Consider the following 19779-nt stretch of genomic DNA (forward strand, 5'->3'; position numbering starts at 1 on the left):
AATATAATCCACATTTTCTCTTTGGTCAAACGGAACACATCACATTAACACTGGGCCTAGTGACATAATCTGTCTTCTGCTGTCACACTGCAGATGTACGGGTGTGTACTGTACAGATTAAGGCAAGTTAAGTGATGTCAAACGGGATACTATTTCAAACAACTGAAAGATGGAGTGAGAGATGTGATGTGATGGACAGAGTGAGACGTGTGTGTGTGTGTGTGTGTTCAGATGTAGACGGGTTGCTCCTGTGCTGTCAGCAGACGGTACATGGCCGCAGGCATCGTCTTCATGTGGATCTGGAGCAGAAAGAATCCAAACACAGGGAGGAGTTGCTTTAAAAAATGATTATTATTTGTTTCTATTTTTATTCTTTCTTGTAATATATGTACACTAACTCATCGAAATCTTTACATATTAATACTTTTTGTGAAAATGGAAAGCAGAAATTTGGTTGTGGCAGTGCAGGAAAGATGGTAGGGTCTGTGAAATGTTTCAGATTCCTCCTCTGGAATGTGAATCTAAACGGAGGGTTTCATGTGAATTTGGAGCTCATCTGTCTCACATCTTTCCAAGAGAACATTTTCTAAGGCTGGAGATCTTTGCCAGTGTCCTCTTCACCCTCTGTATGGAGAATGTGAGTTTCCTGGCCTCTGGACAGAGATTTAGGGTGCGTTCATAAATCCAATCCGACACTTGACACTAAATGAGAGTGTTGTTATTTGAAGGAATGGAGGGTTCTATTCCCGTATGAAATAACCAGCGGTTAGGTTCAAATATTAACAATGCTCTGCTGCTCCGAAAGAACAGTGCTGTGAATAACCGAGCGGTATATTCCAACAACGAGCCAAATTTATGAAGAGTCCAGTTGTGCGCTCCTGTGCTCAGAGTGACACATCTGTAGACTTCCAGGTAAGATCTAAAGGATGAATAATTCCTTTATTTCTCAGGCTGTTGAAACTCTGTTGAATGCTCAGGATGATGAGGCTGCAGGTTAGTTTCACTCTGAACTACTGGGGGCTGATGTTGGTTTAAGCTACAGCATGCTCTAAACTTTAACTACAACTACAATAATGTATTATAAAGTTAAAGGTGAAAAAAAGAGTCTTCTGGGTACAATACTCTAAATTCTCATAAAAGATGGAATTCAAATAATGTCTCAAACCAGGGGCCAGCACCAACAAATAAAAGCTCCCATGGTAAATTCATTATAAAGTACAGCACTTAAAACCACTCATGTTATGTTCAGCTATCATCAATTACGTTTTGTGTGTTACCAGAGACAGGATGAATAATTGATCATTTTAACAAAAAGCATCTTAGTAGAACTTAAAGGCACACTACAGTACTATATAACAGTAGTGTCTGTCATTTCACAGAGAGACATTGAGAACTCCTCCCACCTCTCCCATGGCGTTAGACAGAATCTGAACGATCTTCTCGTGAGGCGTCGCCACGACACTCTGGCTGTTGATCTCGATGATGCGGTGACCGACGCGGACGCCACCTCTCTCAGCGATGCCTCCCCTCATCAGGCTGCAGATCTGCACACACACACACACAAGGCTATAAACACAGGGGAAGTGGACTCAAACTGGTGCCCTCCAGCAAAGACAGCTGGGGTGGAGAATAATGAAGCTACCGGTGACAGCGACTGAGGCTAACCACCAATCCTTGAACATCATCTTAACAGTCAAAGCTCCAATTCTCTGTCTGTCTGTCTGTCTGTCTGTGCGTGTGCGTGCGTGTATTTAAAAGTATTTAAAAACATACAGGGGACAGACTCGAAGTAGAGAGGTGCATGTGTTTCAATAAAGTTTACAAAAGAGCAAAAAAAATAAAAATACAATAGTGCGCGCGTGCGTGTGTGTGAGATCAGCCCCCATACTCACGATGCCATTCTGGACGCTGAAGCCCAACTGGTATCTGAGGTCCGGCCTGCGGATGAGCACCATGGTGACGGGAGGACACCTGACGATGTTCATCTTGATCCTGGACTGAGACTTGAGACCCTGAGGACAAACAGAGTGCGGTTAGCTACAGGACACAGCCATCACAGAGGGGAACAATCGACAAACATACAGGGGAAGAGGAGGGGATAGTTACATGTGCCATGTGTGAGTCCTTTCATACATGGTCTAGAGCAGGGCTGCCCAATCCTGCTCCTGCATGTTTTAGGTTTCTCCCTGCTCTAACACACTCTAGTCTAAAGATTTTCAAACCTGTGACGAGCTTCAGCTGCTTGATAACGAGCATTAACTGATCATTAGATTCAGGTGTGTTGGAGAAGAGAAACCTAAAACATGCAGGGCAGTGGCTCTCCAGGAGCAGGGTTGGGCAGCCCTGCTCTAAAGGTTTGGGTGTCCAGTCATTTTATATCTGCTCTGTTCCTGGGACCAACACCATCTATAAATCAGTGTGCGTTTAATCCGTATGCATCACACAGTTTGGGTTTTGTTTACGTTTTTCAATCATTTCGGCTGTGTTGAGGCATATGGCACACATTTTGGCACAGGTTGTGAGTTTTTCTCTTATTTAGTTCAACCGTAGCTCCCTAATAAGTCTATAATAAACTCTGTTGTCAAAATACTGTAGACGCTGTCCTCATTGAAACCCATTAGACTACCACAGCCTTTACAGCATGCATTGTGCATTCGATGTATTATATCAGACTTTCAGTGTAGACTTCAAATGATCATTTGGACTGAGCCCTTTTCTCATGTTCCCCTATGGGGCAAATACACGCTGTTTACTTGGTTTCCATTAGATTTACTGCTTCTGTATTATGGACAGGGATGGGAAGTGTTAAGATTTGATTGGATTCAAGACTGGTGTCAATTATGCCTATTGGTTTGATCTTTTAGCAGTTCCCTTATTGATTCCTGATCCATTTTCTGTTTGTCGGCCACCAAAGGTTTTCAGCTTCAACGCAACAGTTTTATTATCTCTGAGTCAGAACAGTGTGGATGAAATGAGAGAATATTCATTGATTCATTTTCCTGCGTGGCTCTAATGTTATTAGTACAGGATATTTAACAGACGTGCTGCTCAGCTGGGAAACAGAGGCAACAGTGCGTAGAATGTCAAATGGGTTCTTCTTGTTGCAGGTTTTCCCGCAGCGTATGAGTTTCAAGTCATTATTATGCAACTGTACCAAAAACATGCTGATTTCCATCACTCGTTATGGAGCACTGCAGTGTTTGATGCAATGCAAAACAGTGGTAGTGTTTAAACAAACTGGCATTAAAAGGGTTAACATTTATGAATATTTGACAGTTATGATCAGGACTGATGTGGGTTAAAAACAGTGTGTGGAAAACTGTTGTATATCATATCAGTTCATCTAAGATGGTTGCATTTAAGCTTTTGACATTATACAGCTCATTGTCAAACATTTGGTTCTGTGGTCCACGAGAGAACAGTCTGGGGAGACTAACTATCCCTGCTACTGTAAGAAGATCGCAGCTGTTTGGGTGAAAACATGAAGGAATGCAGGGAAAATATTCTTTAAAATGAACAAAGAACAGAAGTAAGTCAGTAAAAGAAAGAGCAGCAGCATACCTTGATGATGCTCTGGCAGGTGCTGAGCGGTAAACCCACCAGACTCGTCCCGTTGATGGTCATGATCTGGTCTCCGATGTTGAGTCGACCGGACTTCTCAGCCGGACCAGCGTGCATCATGCTGGCGATGATGACGGTGGGGAGGATGGACCCCCAGCCCGACTCCACTATCACCACACCCAGGATCTCTCCTTTCTGCTTCTCAATGTAAACCTGCGGGGAAGCACGTGCAGCTTTTTTTGGACAACTTTCCATAGAGTCATCACTTGTGACAGTTTATGAACGGACTTTCCTCTTGCACCATATACACACAAACATCAAATTCAGATCTTTAAATTGTACTCCGTAAGAATTGAGATACATTATTTCTAGCGCCCTCATTGGCAGTAAGATGTAACTGCATTTGAGCCTGTTGTTTCAGAGCCTCCATCTTATCACATTCATGGTCACTCTGTGTGTTGACTATTGTATTTTTATTTTTGTGGTCTTTTGTAATCTTTATTGAAACACATTCTTCGAGTCTGTCCCCTGTATGTTCCCCTTTTAAATCCACACGCACGCACACACACACACATGTTCCTATTACACTTCTTTCCTTACTACAAGCCCGACTCAGAAGTTGAGGTTCCCAATTTCCGATTACAAGTGAACGCAGCATAATCTGGCCGTCACAACAACCGCTGTCAGCAGCGTCACTAACATGGCGGCTTATTTACATTTAGAGAGGGAATGTCTCCACAGACATAGATATTGGAATACTCAGCAAAAAGGAAACAAGTGTTTTCTTTAGTGGGTCATTTGACCCATCACCATTGTATTAACTTACTCTTTGATAGATAGGGTCTTAAAGACAATTAAGTAGATGAAAATAAATTTACAACTATACAACTTTAAACCTCTCCTCGCAAAGTAGCAAACCAAACAACATGAGAGAGTGACGCTGCATCCACTTTGAGCTTCTGCCCCATTCTGAAAAATGTGAGACAGCAGGCGAGGAGAGCAGCGAGAGGAAGGAGGGCTCTGGGGTCAGACCAGGTTGAGCGTCTCAAATTCACCTTCATACTGGGGCTAATAACTACTTCTTTTTTTAACTGTCACACAGCTGTGACCCCAAAAGCAGCTGCTCATCTGAACCGCTGGAGGGCATTCAGCATAAGCAAGACAAATTTCATTATGTTTTTGTTCCAAAAGAAATAATGTCGACCATGTATGTGTCAAAATAAACAGTCAAACTATTGAGAGTGAAGTGCACAAAAATTCTGGAAAGAATATTGATTCATATTAATGATTCGACAAAAAAAAACTGCCCAAATATGTTTTGTCTTTCATTCAAAGCACTTTTAACCGAGTCTTTGTTTGAGTCACATCTAAATGACTGCAAAATCATTACTTTTCCTGGTTATCCCGTGAAATTACAGTGTTTACAGAAGAAGGTTTTATCATAGTCAAATGTAAATTGACCCTTTTTTCCACAGCTACAGTCTTCTGAAGCTTGCTGAATGTAATATCGTCCATAATGCCTGTATAATGCATAATGTTGTAAATACGCTCAACGTCGGGCAGTGACCTTTTTCCAATCTACTCTCCCCTGCAAACATAGAAGACGCGGAAAAAGCATCTCACAAAGGGTAAAAAACTAATAAACTAGTGACTCTGACATCCTTTTGTTTAAGTTTTACTGTTGTTCTCACGCCCTGTGATAGACTGGCGTCATGTCCAGGGTGTACCCCGCCTCGCGCCCGATGTCAGCTGGGATCGGCTCCAGTCCCCCGCGACCCTGATAGGGACAAGCGGTTGAAGATGGATGGATGGATGTTGTTCTCACTTGTTATATGTTTATGTTTATTGTGTCTCATCCATTTAACCAACGCTTAGATTGACAGAATAAATGTGTTTGGGAGCACTTAGTTACGGGTAGGGTTCTTTTGTGGGGTGTAAATGTTATTCTATAATACATGTTCTCTTTTATACAAATAGTACATACAATGTGTTGTTGTTTACTAGTGTCTGGGCCCCTAAATACAGGCTTCAAATAGCTTACCAGGGCGTCCCAGTTCACATATCTGCATGTTATCTATGATTGTACTTGTCTTTTAATTTCTGTGAGTAAACTGAAGTGGACTGAAGCAAACTAACAGAACAACTAGAGCAGAAAGATAATGGCACTGGCTCGTTTGCGTTCAACTAGTTATGATAACATGACTTGACCTGAAGTAAAAGGCTGAGTTGTAAAAAAACTCACCATAAATCCAGCAATGGGTCAAGAGGAATATTTTTTTTGAGTGGAAAAATCAATTCCAAACACAAGAAGAACGTTCAAAGCCCCTGTTATGTGCTGCCACCTGCTGGTTCACTCACATCTCTGCAGTTCTCAGACTTGGAGAAGTGGATGAGGTCGTCGTTGTACATGTCCTGAGTGTTGAGCAGGTCGCTGTACTCCCTCTGGCTTAGATCCTCCGGGTCGATGCCGTTGGCCCTGAGGAACTCCTGGTAAGCCACGCTGAAAGACTGCCCGATGGACTGAGCTATCAGCTGGGCCTGAGAGAGAGAAAGAGAGAGAGAGAGAAGGAGGAGAGGTCGTGAGCGATGGTCACTCTAGTAGTCGCTGTGGTCTGCACGGACAAACTGAGCATGCACCTCACGTCTAAAAGGCTTGTTTACATCCCACTAAAAGACGCGCACACACACACGCGCACACACACACAATATTTGTTAGGACTACTGACGTGATGCATTCCTTCCCCTTACTCATCTTATCATAACATAGTTTAGTAGCAAGAGTTTTCTGTTTGTCCTCTTCTTACAGATTTTTAAGTGATTTAAGCATTTATTTATGATTTAAGCATTATATTTTAACTTTCATTGACTTTTTTGACATACTATACTATGAATATATAGTAAAATATATATATAATAAAACAGATCGGCTGAGTTTCTGAGTGTAACATTTATTACTGCTACTGTATCTTACTTACTTATTTTGTCATCAGTGTTTTCAACGCAGTGTGCATCACACTGTTTGCATGTTTGTAGTGTCTTGTCTGTTCCAAAAATGAAAATAGTTGACCAATAAACAAATACAGTAACCTGTATGAGTATCTTGACCGATCGTGATTTTGATCTGATGTCATCATATAGCAGCAATTCTATGAGAATTACCGTCGTGTACAGTTCTTTGAGATGACCGTGGTACTGTGATTCAAAGCTCAAGCTAGTGACATAAACATGAACTTGAATTTGCCACAGCAAATTAGCAGAAGCTTAACTATTAGCAAGCATTTTCTCTCCTTCTCTGAAATGCACCGTCGATATCTTTTAGACTCTTTTTGAGAAGTCCGTGGGGTGCATTGCAGTGGAGGATGCTGGATTAGTCACTTTTTCTGCAGGATTGTCCCTCATTGAATCAAAGGGTTTCGAAACATTTTCCATTTCAAAATTGCAGACTTTTTCCGACTCAAATTTCCAGACTTCTCACAGGATTTTTCTGTCAATATTAAACATCTGAATTGTTAGATGCTTACGTCAATAAATGGTTTAAAAATCAAACTTTTAACACGTATGTTAAATTCTGAATATGTATGCCACTATGTTGCCAAGTAAGTACAAGAAGTACTTTAGGATCGCCTGTCTAAAGCAGTCATGGCATAATTTCTTTAAAAAAAAGTCAGGAAAAGGCATAGTACAGTATGTCCAAAAAGTCAAAATATAATATGTCCAAAAAATGCTTAACTCAGTCACAGGCTAGCCAATCTAAAGCAGTCATGGCATCATTTCTCCAATCAGGCTTTCACCATCTGAAGGGACGTGCACACGCATCTACATTTGTGGAGCATCCAATAGGAACGCTCTCTGACACACTGAAATGGCCTGTGACTGGCCAAAGTATTCTGTCACGGGCAAGATTTTCTACAGAGCCAAGAGGAGCTTCAATAGTGTATTTTTTCACAAAACTACATAAAGCAGTGAAATCAAGATATACAAAGAAGTTTTTAAGCTAATTACTAACCAACATGCTGGGCCCAGTGGCAGCCTGTGTCATCTGATAAGTCCCGCCCTCAATGTAATGTTTCCTCGAACTCTAAACAATATTCAGGTGATTCTTGGATGTGCTGGCTCACTAGCAAAACAATGAATTGTTTTTTTAATTTTTGGTGAAGGCATGGAGTTTCCCCTGCATCAAGGGCTGAATTTATCATAAATATCCATATATCACGTATTGGTTGACCCCTTTATTTCAGTATCTGTAGCAGTCAAGTACATCCTTTTAAAGTATGCGAGTCAGCCAAGATGGTTTCCGATTGCCCATCCCGCCTCAGCTCACTGTGTCATTTCTATGCTAATAGCTTAGGATAACACAACAATAACAGAATAATAATCAATTACTTACATCCTCAGACTCGAAGACGTGGCAGATCATCCTGTACAGCCTTCTGTCATCTTGGGTCATGGTGGTTTGCTCAGCTGTTTGGTCCAGGTTTTCCTGTGCGCTGCGGGAGCGCACCATCTTCCCCCGGGCCATCAGCACCACCATGTTACCAATGTCAGCTATGTAGGAGATGGTCCTCAGTGGCAGGTCCATTAAAGACTCCTGGTGATCCAGAAGACATGCAAGGTGCTCTCCGTTAATAATCGTCTCTCTTTGTATGGTGACACTGTCCCTCCAGAAGGATTTAAGTTATATATTGATGACATTAGGTATGGCATGCACATTGTCATTTTTATACCTGAGTGTCTGCGTTGAGGACTTTGATCCTCTGCGTAGACATGAACAGATCAACCTCGGCAGTAGACGGAGCCTCCCCGTCGGGGCTCTGCACAGCCGGAGACAACAAGAGAAGAAATGAACAGGAGAAGCAACAGGTTGATGATGAACGGCAAAGGAGAGCAGAGTCAAGAGGCATTTCATCAGAGGGCTACAGATAAGAATCTAATGAAAGAGAAATACTGATGGCTCATGCAGTATGCATGCATCATACAAAAGATTACAATCAGTGTCAATCGCAGATGTTGTCTTTGTCTAACATTAGCATCTGACCTCAAATTTCTGTCATCCTTTACAACAAACACAATCACAGAGACAAAGAGAACAATCAAGAATACCTTTTTCCTGTTCTTTGCCTGCTTCTGAGCAGCCTGCGGTGATCAGAAAGCAGAATAGAGAAACGTCAAAACAACAGTAGAAGAAACTATCTTTTTGGGTGGATCCACAACAACTCACTAGCTTCACTGTGGCCCGTCTCCATTCCAAATGCCAAATTAAAGGACAAAAGGACCTTAAAGGTGTATGTTTTGGATGTGTGTGTGGGAGGACAGTGATGTTACCGTCTATCACATCTGACAACAGCAGGCTGCCGGGGGCCTCTGCAGCTAACATGATCAAAAGTTTCCTTGTCATCGACGTGACATAAACGACCCTGAAGACAGATGAGCGGCCTCATGTGTTTCAGCCACCTCATGACAGCTCAGGGTTTGTGTTTCCAAATGTTGGTTTGTGTCACTGTTTGCTCTCAAACTTAATCTGTGCAGTTTCAAGGTTTCAAATACAAACTCACCCTCACGATTAGACATTTGGTTAAAGTGGATTAAAGAAAGGCTTCTGCCTGGATTCAAAGAACTGTTCGTTTCATGTTAACAGAGTGGGCCCGTAAAGCCTGGCTCGGACCAAAGATTTGCAATGATGTGAAAACGTCGCAGGTAAACACTGCAGTGTTGTGAACTGACCCGTCTCGACCCAGCTCGTACCAAAGGCCGCTGGTCAAGTCAGCTACAAACTTTGGACGGAGGCTCAACAAGAGAAAGAGAGAAAAGGAGACAGAGAGAGAGAGAGAGAGGGTCAAGCAAGCGAGAATAAACAAGGAGAGGGAGCGACCTTGTTGAGAACAAAGCAGTAAATCAGAGAAATAAAACATTTTTCACTGTCTCATCAATATTAGAAACGGAACTGTAGCGAGTATCTTGGTATCGTGGTCCATTCATATTCTAAGATGCCACAAACTACATCCAGCTACAACAAAAGCTTGAAAAGTCAGTCGCTAGAATGGAAGTACAGAGAGTCGTTGCTATGGAGATGATACACCGTCTTGTCTGGCAGGTTGCAGAACGTTGTGAACCTGCACGTTGCAAGAAGTTGCAAGTTTTAATATGTCTTGTCGCAAGTCTTTGATCTGAACTGGGCTGGACATGTTGGACACCGTGAAAGCTAGATTTAGGGTTAATTTAGACTTGTTACATTAAAATCCAATTTCTTTAAAGATTTTTCCAGTTGCAAGAGTTGCATTTTTATGAACTGTGTGAAAGTTTGGTCAGCAGTTGCTGGATATGCTCAGGTGTAGTAAATCACTGTTTATGTTATCAGTAACACTTGTGCTTTTCCTACTGTGACAAGTCAAAAAGCCTGCTGTGAAAAAGACTGATTAACATCTACAGAGGCTGTATGTTTGGGGTTTGGACTGTTGGTTGACAAACACTTGATTTGGCATTTGATCATATTGTGCTGGGCTCTCAGACTTGGACATGCATTTATGGGAATACAAAAAATCTGACATTTTATAGACAAAACAATGTATAGATTAATAAAAAAAAAACAATACAATCAACAATGAAAATAATCATTAGTTGCTGCCCTGGACATATACTAAGTTACTCTTTTAATCATGTTGCATTCACATCTCAAATCTCTGAATGGTGATAATCAGTCTCCTATTGAAGCTGAGATATACTGCTTAATAGTATTTATTTACTGTAGTCAGGACAACAAAAACCACTGTTGATGTTGAGACCCTCCCAGACGCTCTGAGAGTCTGGAGAAAACACAGCAGTGTTTCTCATTTCAACCACACTGCATACTTTTATGTAACTGAACCTGTTTAATACTTCATTTCTATTATTTTACTATTATATGTCTGCATTTTTTTGTGAGCTTAGAATGATCACATTCCATCTGGACTATTTGGACATCCAAGATAGCATAACTCTTCACTCTTTAGTTTAATTTTTTATATTCAATCAATTTCTTTATCGGTATATTTTATATATGTTAATGTGCATGTTTAAAAACCTTTATCCCCTGCCTCAATTCACACGCCGAGGTTCACAAAGTTCAAATGTGGGGAAAAAAGAGCAGTGGTATCAGATTGGTACTCTGTATCAGACCTGGATCAGTGCATCCCTAAAAGTGAGACGTCAGCTCACTCAGCCTGTCAGACAGCAATCCTCTCGGCCTCTTCCATTCTGAAAAAGTAAAATGACTAATGTATCCCCCTCACCAGTATATGTCTCTAAAATGTCTCCCTCTCCGTAGGTTTCTCAGACCTTAATGGAGGCGATGTCCTGAATCTGTCACTCAACTGTCCAAAAAGCAGGGTTCGGCTCTGCTCATGTTCTCTTCCTGCCTCTGACTTTCTTTACTCGTCCTGCTCACACACTTCTATGTTTGAATGCCACACTATCACTGTACGCTATCTGTCACACTAACTCTGTGACACCACCTGCCCTCAACCGACTCCAACTACATTCAGTATCCCTGGTTATATCTTCTCATGTGAACAGCAAAGACAACACATGTGAAATCATGCTTGATACAAGCCACATTTATCTGTACTGATGTACTTTGTTATATCGGGGCGATTTGCATGAGTATATCTTCACATATGATGGGGGCAGAGAGCGGGGTGTCCAGTCTTCAGGGCCTCACAGCCTTGAACAGTTTATATAACATCCCGAGGAGCTAAGAAATATCCTGTATGACTGTGGATCGGGAGCAGCGATGTGTGGATGATGCATTGTGCATAAACCCGAGGACTTTTTCACCCCATGGCTGTGCTGTCTGCTGAGGGTTTCTGACTTTAAAAGATTCAAACATGAAGTCAACCTCAGTTACATCACCCATGATGTGTCCCAGTGTGTTAGAAAATCTCCAAGTGTTGATAGACACATTCGCCAAGGAGTCTCTCTCCTCACTCAGCACCCCCTCATTTTAACCCTTTAAAAAGGGATAAAACGATGTAAAATTAAAACCATAATAGCTGATGCATTCATTCTTTTTGCAGCAGAAAGCTAAGGCTTCAATCTTTTAAGTCATCATACTGTATGCCTTGATGTTACGTCATCATGTTACGTGACGTGTGATGCAAAACAGACCGACAACTCGCAACAGCGCAAGAGTATCTCTGTCGTTCTTTATACGATGGTCTAAAAAAATAAAATAAAAAATGTAATAGCTAAAGCATTCTTTTTTCAACAGAAAGCCAAAGCTCTTGTCTTTCACGTCCTCATGCCTGTGGTGATGTCCTACCATTATGTAAGGTCCAGTGCAACTCACTGTGGTTCCACAGTACTTGCAGATGATCATATCTTACAAACTAATGAATGTTTATAGTTTAAAAACTTATAGTGTTAAGAAATCTTTTCTTTATTTCACTACATTTAAAAGTATTTTGGATCGATATGTTTTGTGTGTTTAAGCACAATTTGATGAAAAAACATGCGCCTTTTCTATTTCTTTTTATTTCTGACACAATTTAAATACTTTTATTAATTATTATTGTTTAATGACTTACATAACCTTTTAGCTTAGGTTGTACAGACTTTAGTGATATGAACATTTGTAGGTACTCCAATAAATTATATCCCATACGCAAAACTACCAATGTAGGCACTGGCAGGCCATTTCTATTATCTATGAGTCTAAAGGGTTACAAAACATCCCAGCTTGGGATTGTGACGTCCCTCTACTGTCTGCTTCAATCAGTGCCTTTCAGGAAAGCCTAGAAGCAGTGGGCCGTCCTAAGCAGACCACACCTTAGGGTGTGGCTTCATTAATAAAAGGCCGCCTCAGTCAGTCTGCTCTCTCTCTCTCTGGTGGCTGAGCAGCTGACTGCTGCTCTGGCCTACAACTTGCTGTTGTGTTTGTCTCTTATATACACATACACATGCAAACGCACACACACACTATTTGATGCAACACTCACCCACGTTATGTTCTTTTCCAGTTGTTTAGTTAAATAAACACTACATTATATTCAGAGCTCTGTGTGTCTCTCTCCTTTGTTTCAACCTGAGAGCCAGGGTTGTAACAGGATCAATGAAGTATTTCTACTCTATTCTATTCTATGAAATAATAAACTATTTTATATCTTCAGAGTGATATAACTGTACATTTCATTTATATGCAAAGATATAAATAGATAATATTATTTAGCATTTGAACTGGAGAGGTTTGCCAACAGAGATAGACAGTACTGATAATATTTAAATGTTCTAATGCTGAGGCTGTATCCAAAATCACTCCCAAATAACTCTATAGAGCACTATATTAAACCCCCGTCTTTTGAGTTTGTTTGAGTCATTTAAGTGTCTGAATGCAGACTGAATCTGTATATAGTGCCCTTAGAGCTAGTGTGCATGAAAAGCAACAATGTTTGCAGCAGACTGAGACCTCTACCTGCAGCTCTCCCCTCTCTGAAATCACCTGTGATTGGTCATAGTCTCCCACCATAGGTTTGTTTTTCTAAAGCCAGAAACAGAGCCAAGAGGAGGTGAACACTTGAATGATGAAATATTATCATGGCTCTTTTGCCCAACAACACTAAAATAAACTGCCTTCCCCAGCTTTAAATATCCCTGCTAAATTCTGCCAACAGTCCTACAATGAAAGGCGCCACACTTAAGAGGCAAAACATAACATAATTAACTGACTGCTTACTATAGAATAAACTACTGCGTGCCTATCATAGGGGCGTGGTGGATGACTTTATCTGTCTATCATGTATATACTATATTTTTCTACATTGTCTTACAACAATATTTATGACATTTGGCCTGTGGTTTAAGCTCTGATCCTTGCACCTTATATTTAATTCACACATACAAAAATAGGCTTTACCATCTGGTTAATTCATAAAGACTATTTGAAGAGCTCTTTTCCAAAACGAGATAAAAGCCAAATTTTAAAAAAATGAGTTTGTCATGCCACTTTGCTGTATACAGAACATTTTCACTGCTTCATCAGTGTTTCTGCCAAATCGCTATATTTCCTTGTTTAAAATGGTCCTCAAGATGCAGTTCCTTTCCAAACTGCGACCAGCGCCAAACCTATTTTTAGCCTAAATACATACGTCCTCTCGACCAATCAGATTTCAGTAAGCGTTCTAGACGATCCAACATGGCGGCGCTCTGAAGCGGGAGAGCGTTTTGTTTCGTCCGTCCGTTCAACATGTTCAGACTGAGCCATAAACCATTTTGACAAGATACATTGAATATTAACCAAATGTGTGGGTCTAGGTAAAAAAATGTCATTTTCCTGAAAACTATTAAAATGGATTTATAGCGTTTTGGAAAAGAGCTCCTCATTTATTCATCAAATTAAGATAAAACATGCTATATCATGATATATATCATTAAAGAAGTATGAAATAACCTATATCTGGATAGAAAACTTTGGCCATATCGCCCAGCCATAGTCCACAGTATCATAAAGAGCAAAGTGAGCAAATTGAGTGATTTCAGACACAGCCACACATTTTCCTCTCCTTCCTCCACTACAATATGACTGCAGGATGTAGTTTGCTCTCACCCGCACTCTGCTCATGGCCTCCTGTGCCTGCTGCATGCGGGAGCTTTTTGTGGGCGTCCTCTCTGACAGCAGGTGGGTGCAGCCCAGATAGGTCGCTGCAAAGATGATGCCGTCAATAAGGTCTTCGGGGTCGCATGGTCCGGGAACTGCGTGAACCAGATGCCCTCGTTAGGCACATTTACACACACATAAATGTACTACATACAAATTGAAAATGTGACGCAAGGGCAATGATCTGACAAAATTACACCAAACACCTATGATACAGGTACATTATACAAAATACACCCATGACCATAAAATAAACTAAATTGTAAAATGTAATGTGGTCAAGTACAGTATTCATCTTCATGTCAACAGATGCAAAGAATGGAAATGGACCTGAGAATGATATCATGATTTTCATATGCGAGTCCACTCACCGTCCACAAATGTTGGAAACGGAGGAAGCGATCTGCGAAGCTGAGAAGACACAAAGGAAAAGCTACATGACTATCCTTATTATTTCTGCTCACATAGTGCAAGTCTCTCTTAACTCATTTCAATTCTGCAAGACTCTTCCTGCTGTCAGCCATTTAGCTGCTGGCAGATCAACACCTTGTAAAAGATGTGTGCCTCTGCAGGATTTATCATCCATGTTGCCAGGAATTCAGTGAGTCATGCAGTGGCCTACAACTGGTGCTCACATTTTTTTTCAACCTGATTTGTTTGGGGAAATTGGCAGCACTAAAAGTATGCTGAATTAACCGCCAGAGGTTCCTGTTTGCAATGTACACATGGATGTGCAGACAACTCTTACTGGAATACTTTGATACTGAAGAAAAATATGATAAATCTCCAGCAAGCTCTGGAGGTGGAAGAAGCATCTTTTTTGTCTATATTTTAGGGATTTCTGGATGTTTATCCGCTCACCTCCTGGACAGACGTCGGCTGTGGAGGCGTCTGTGGCTGAACTTGAGGTTGGGGCCGCTGAGCTGGAAGCTGCTGATGCTGTTGTTGATGTTGATTCTGATGTTGGTGGTGCGGATGCTGATTAGGCGGCATGTGCGCGTAGGGCTGCGGCTGTGTGTATGTCTGTGGCGACCTGACGGTGTCCCTCTGCTGTGAATGGTGGCCTTGGTGGTGTTGGTTGTGTTGGGGCTGCTGTTGGTGATAATGTTGAGGAAGTGCTCTGGCGGACTCAGCTCTCAGCGGACTGGCTGGCTCCCGAACTGGAACTGGTGCGTAGCGGGACGGAGACTCAGATAGTGACTGAGCGGGCGAGTGAGGAGGCGACTGAGAGAAGAAAATAGAGATAAAAAATAGATAAAGAAGAGAGTAGTTTTTTTTTAAATCACTCCTTTTACAGTGCAATGCATCGACAGCAACTCACACTGACACCTTATTGTGATGATACATGATTCAGGATTTGGGCATTAATCCAAGTATCTAAATGAAATGAGAGCCTGGGATGTAAATCATGTTGTAAAATTTCCGGAAAGCAATAAAATGTAATTTAATTATTGCGACACTGCAGACCAAACTCCTTGAGCAATGTCACTCTTCATTTCAATATAGATATATAGAAATATCAAGAAATACACTGATAATAATTTAACTCTCAAAATGTCACTTTTACATTTCTGTTAATGTTTATTCTAGTATATTCACTGACCTTACTATTGTTAGATTATATATATTCATATTATTACTATAGTTATTATTAAATGTAATGTTCATTCAGTGGTTGCTTTGCATCCCTGGGTCTGTCTGTCTGTCTCTCTGTCTGTCTGTCTGTCTGTCTGTCTGTCTGTCTGTCTGTCTGTCTGTCTGTCTGTCTGTCTTTCTGTTAGTCTGTCTGTCTGTCTGTCTGTCTTGAGATTAGGAAGGTTTGCATTGCCACTCATACACATTGTTTTTCTAATTTTATTTATATGTGGTTTCATTTTCGCTGTGATATGTTTAGAAAAGATTGATATATAATAATTTGAGGGCATAAACACTTTATGTAACAAGAATAAATAAACCATCATGTCATCAGATATTGCAACTTGTTGCTGCTTATCGAGGACGTGTTGGGTCTCTGTAAATCAAAAATAATTCATAGAGTGTGGTCTATACGTAAATTATCTTGAGATAACTTTTGTTATGATTTGGCACTATAAATAAAATTGAATTGAATTGATAAAAGTTTGGACGGAGGTCTTCATGCTAAGCTAGGCTAAATGCAAAGTATACTCCCCAAATTGTTGTACTATAAACTTTATTCTTTGCTCACTCAGTTTCCTAACCAGGGCTCGAAACAGGTGAGGTAGTCTAAAATTAATAGCAGATTAACAATGCAGAACTGAAGGCCCCCTCCAAATAATAAAATAAATAAGCTCAAATAAAACAATGCAGCAGGTAATGGGACCTTAAAAAATATATGTACATTTCTTTTCCAAAAAATTGTACAACAGTTAAAAGCAGCAACTGAAGGACCAGAGGGCACCATTAGGTTGTTGTTGGTGTTGGTGTTGTTGTCGTTGTCAGAAGCTATATGTAGTCACTTGAACATTAATGGTAGACTTTTTTTTTATAAACAGAATATTCTCTGTCACCTGAAAGGCGGCTCTTTTTCTCATCTACCTGTTTCTGTTTATCATCGTTGTGGAATCCGTTTGTCGCAGGTCAAAGGGTGCACCTGAATGGACCATGAAGTGTTGTGCTGTGAAGGTGTTATTATGTTATTAATTACTGTAAGTCTTAGCAAAGTCCACTGGTCAAGTCACTTACAAACTGTCAGTTGGTTGAAAAGGCTGTTGTGAATGGAGGCTTAAAGAGAGAGAGAGAGATGGAAAGAGATGGAAAGAGAAGGTCGAGTGAGCAATACAATGAATAAGGAGGAGCGCCCGCCGTAATCGAGAACAAAGCAGTGAATCAGGGAAATAAAACCTTATTTTTGCCATTTCATCACAACTTGAAATGCAGCTGTAGAAAGTATCTCACTGTCTCTGTCCTCATTTAACTTAATTTCCACACAGTGAGGTTCGCTTCTCACTCTCTCTCTCTCATTCTCGTGTTTAAAAAAAACCCTGTAATCAATCTGTGGTGCTTGGTGTTGATTCTGTGGCGCAGCGCCACACATTGGTCTATGTATGGGAAACACTGTTTCTCTCTGTTTGATGACTGTAAACTGCACTGAGAAAAATGCTGTTTCTGATTGGTATACAGTGATGGAGATTTACGTACACACATACATCCTTAATATGTACAACAACAACTAGCAGTGCCGATGAGAAGTAAAAGATAAATATTAGGATAAGTTATTCTGAATATTGAAAACTATGATGTAGCAGCACAGTTTCACCATCTTCAATTACTACAAAAGGCTGATCTGCAAAACAACTGGCAGCACAAGATTCCCCCCCCCCCCACGAGAAAACCTTGCTACCAGTTAACTGTGCACATAATAAATTTGAACAGGAGCAGATTACAGTGCTGTGAGTCCTTTGAGAGATATGATTTTCATTTCATCTAACAAGAACAGTATGCTTTAAAGATGAGTGAAGTCACACTTACATGGCCAGCTGTAGTCTGCAGTGGGTATACCTCCTCTGTGGGGCTGACCTCCTGCCTCATCACCCAAATCGGCTCCACAGGATGGTCAGGTGTGTAGGGGGAGCGTATCGTCTTAGTTTTCACCTCCTCAATCGCCTCCTTAATGTCTTTGATTGCCAGGCTAATGGCATCTCCTGAGCCCCTCGTATCCTCTTCCCCTTGGAGACCCACCATATTTCTCTCCTCCTGGGCCTCTCCTGAGCTGCTCTGCCCAGAGGAGGGGCTCTTGGCCTGGGTTTCTGTTTGTTTGGGTGCCTGCCTGCGACTTCTGGGAATGGGACTTTGATCGGCACCGTCCCCCTCGCCATCAGACTGCCCGTCATAGTGGTGCAGCCGACAACCTACAGAGCGGTCCACAGGGGCGTGATGGGAACCACGGTCTCTGCCCTGTCTTGGGGTATAATGGGAGCCCTTGGTAGGGGAGGATGGAGCCCCTTTTTGTACATTCTCCTGTCTATGGCTGGTAAAGGGCTCTTGGCAGGACTCCTGCTGGGCCTCATTAGACTCAGTCCTCCAAGCAGATTGCCTGCGAGGCTCTCTGTGTAACTCGGAGTAGGAGGTCTTAAGGGGCTCAGGGAAAGAGTTGGGATGAGATTTTGGCTCAGAGTATGACTCGTAGACAGGCTCTGGGTACGATTTTTGGTGGGACTCTGTATAAAAGTCTGCATAGGTTTTAGGATAGGAGTCAGAGCAGGAAGTGAAGTGAGACAGCGAGCACGATTCGGAGCAATCCTCGTCTTCATCTTCAGGTAGCAGGTCGTGGTCGGGCACAGGGCTCATACTGGTGTCCTCACTGAAGTGGTCCAGCTGGGGGAAAGGTGGAACATCAGGGGACGAAGGAGGGGTTGGTGAGTGGAGCGGCGGTGGGCTGTGGAGAGGTCCGTCCATACTGAGTGAGGCAGCACTCTCCGTGTCAGAGCAGAGATCAGTGATTTCACTTCCCTGAGCTGCGATGTCTTCCGCTACATCATCCATCACTGCTTCCTGATCCTCCTCCACCCTCTCTGCACCTTCCTCTGTTCCATCATCGACTGCCTGCACGTCGTTATAGCTGCAGCTGGAGTAACCTGTGGTCGGGCGGTGGTCTCCATCATCCTCCGCCTGTTCTTGTTCTTCGTCCTCCTCCTTAACTAATTCCTCTGCACACTGCACCTTACGCTCCATGAAGTCCTCTTCTGCCTCAACGGGAGGGGTGTTTTGGGGTTTATGTTGCATGTCATGGTTTGCAGGACCAGGTGGGAGGTGGGTGGGGGTGACAACAGCAACTGCAGTCTGATGAGGAGATCCCCTGTCCTGCAATTTGTCAGGTGCAGGATCATCTGATGAGCGTCGCAGCACCTGCATCTCTGCTTGACCCTCTCTCTCATCCACACCAGGTGAGGAGTCCTGCATCCCTCTGGTAGGTTGTCTCGGTCTGTGACCTCTTAGCCTGGGGTTAGGGTCACCATGACGGCGGTAACGAGTGACAGCAGGGCGGTGTTGTTGGATGGGACGAGGCTCAGGGTCTCGACTCTCACCCCCTTCTGGCCTGGAAGGAGCCACTGCTGGAACCAGACCAGGACTCTGAGCCTGGCTTTGGCCCTGCCCCTGCCCTGATGGAGGCCGCCGGCGATGCCGAGGGGGTCCGCGGCCTGCGGGTGGGTAGTGTTGGTGAGGAGGCTGGTGATGGTGGTGATGATGATGATGGGGATTCAGTTCCCCATCTTGGTTGAGCATCTGACATGGCCTCCAGGACCGACGTACAGAAGGTTCCCCAGATGAGGTCCCATTAGGCTGCCTGCTCCTTGGAGGCACCTTGTGGTCCTCGCTGGCTTCCCTGAATGCCTCTCCCTCATATTTGTGGCTCATGGCTGGAGTGTGATCCGACTCCAATTTTCAGAACATGCTCCTCTTGTCTCTAAGAAAACCCGGCTCACAGCACAACCTGGCAGAGACAGAGACAGGATATTAACAGGAAACAGCTAATAACACACATAAGATGTCCAAGGAAAGGTTTAGGTTTGCATGTAAAACAGAAGCTATTAGAGCTGGAAACAACATTAATACTTGATTCTTAGTTTTGCTTT

The 19779-nt window shown here is 42.3% G+C and overlaps 1 protein-coding gene across 1 annotated transcript; it reads right to left on the reverse strand.

Annotated features, from left to right (window-relative positions):
- Positions 1-227: 227 nt before the first annotated feature.
- On the reverse strand, positions 228-19561 carry LOC310959001 (uncharacterized protein; the record flags this gene model as incomplete). Its single annotated transcript, XM_083930171.1, has 12 exons — positions 228-299; positions 1404-1544; positions 1893-2012; positions 3562-3774; positions 5920-6099; positions 7949-8149; positions 8286-8372; positions 8662-8694; positions 14135-14280; positions 14557-14596; positions 15047-15409; positions 17675-19561. 12 exons carry the CDS (start codon positions 19559-19561, stop codon positions 228-230), a joined length of 3483 nt encoding a protein of 1160 aa, XP_083786297.1.
- Between the last annotated feature and the right edge of the window lie 218 nt (positions 19562-19779).

This window comes from Echiichthys vipera (assembly GCF_963691815.1).
Source record: "Echiichthys vipera genome assembly, chromosome: 16".
Lineage (NCBI taxonomy): Eukaryota > Metazoa > Chordata > Actinopteri > Perciformes > Trachinidae > Echiichthys > Echiichthys vipera.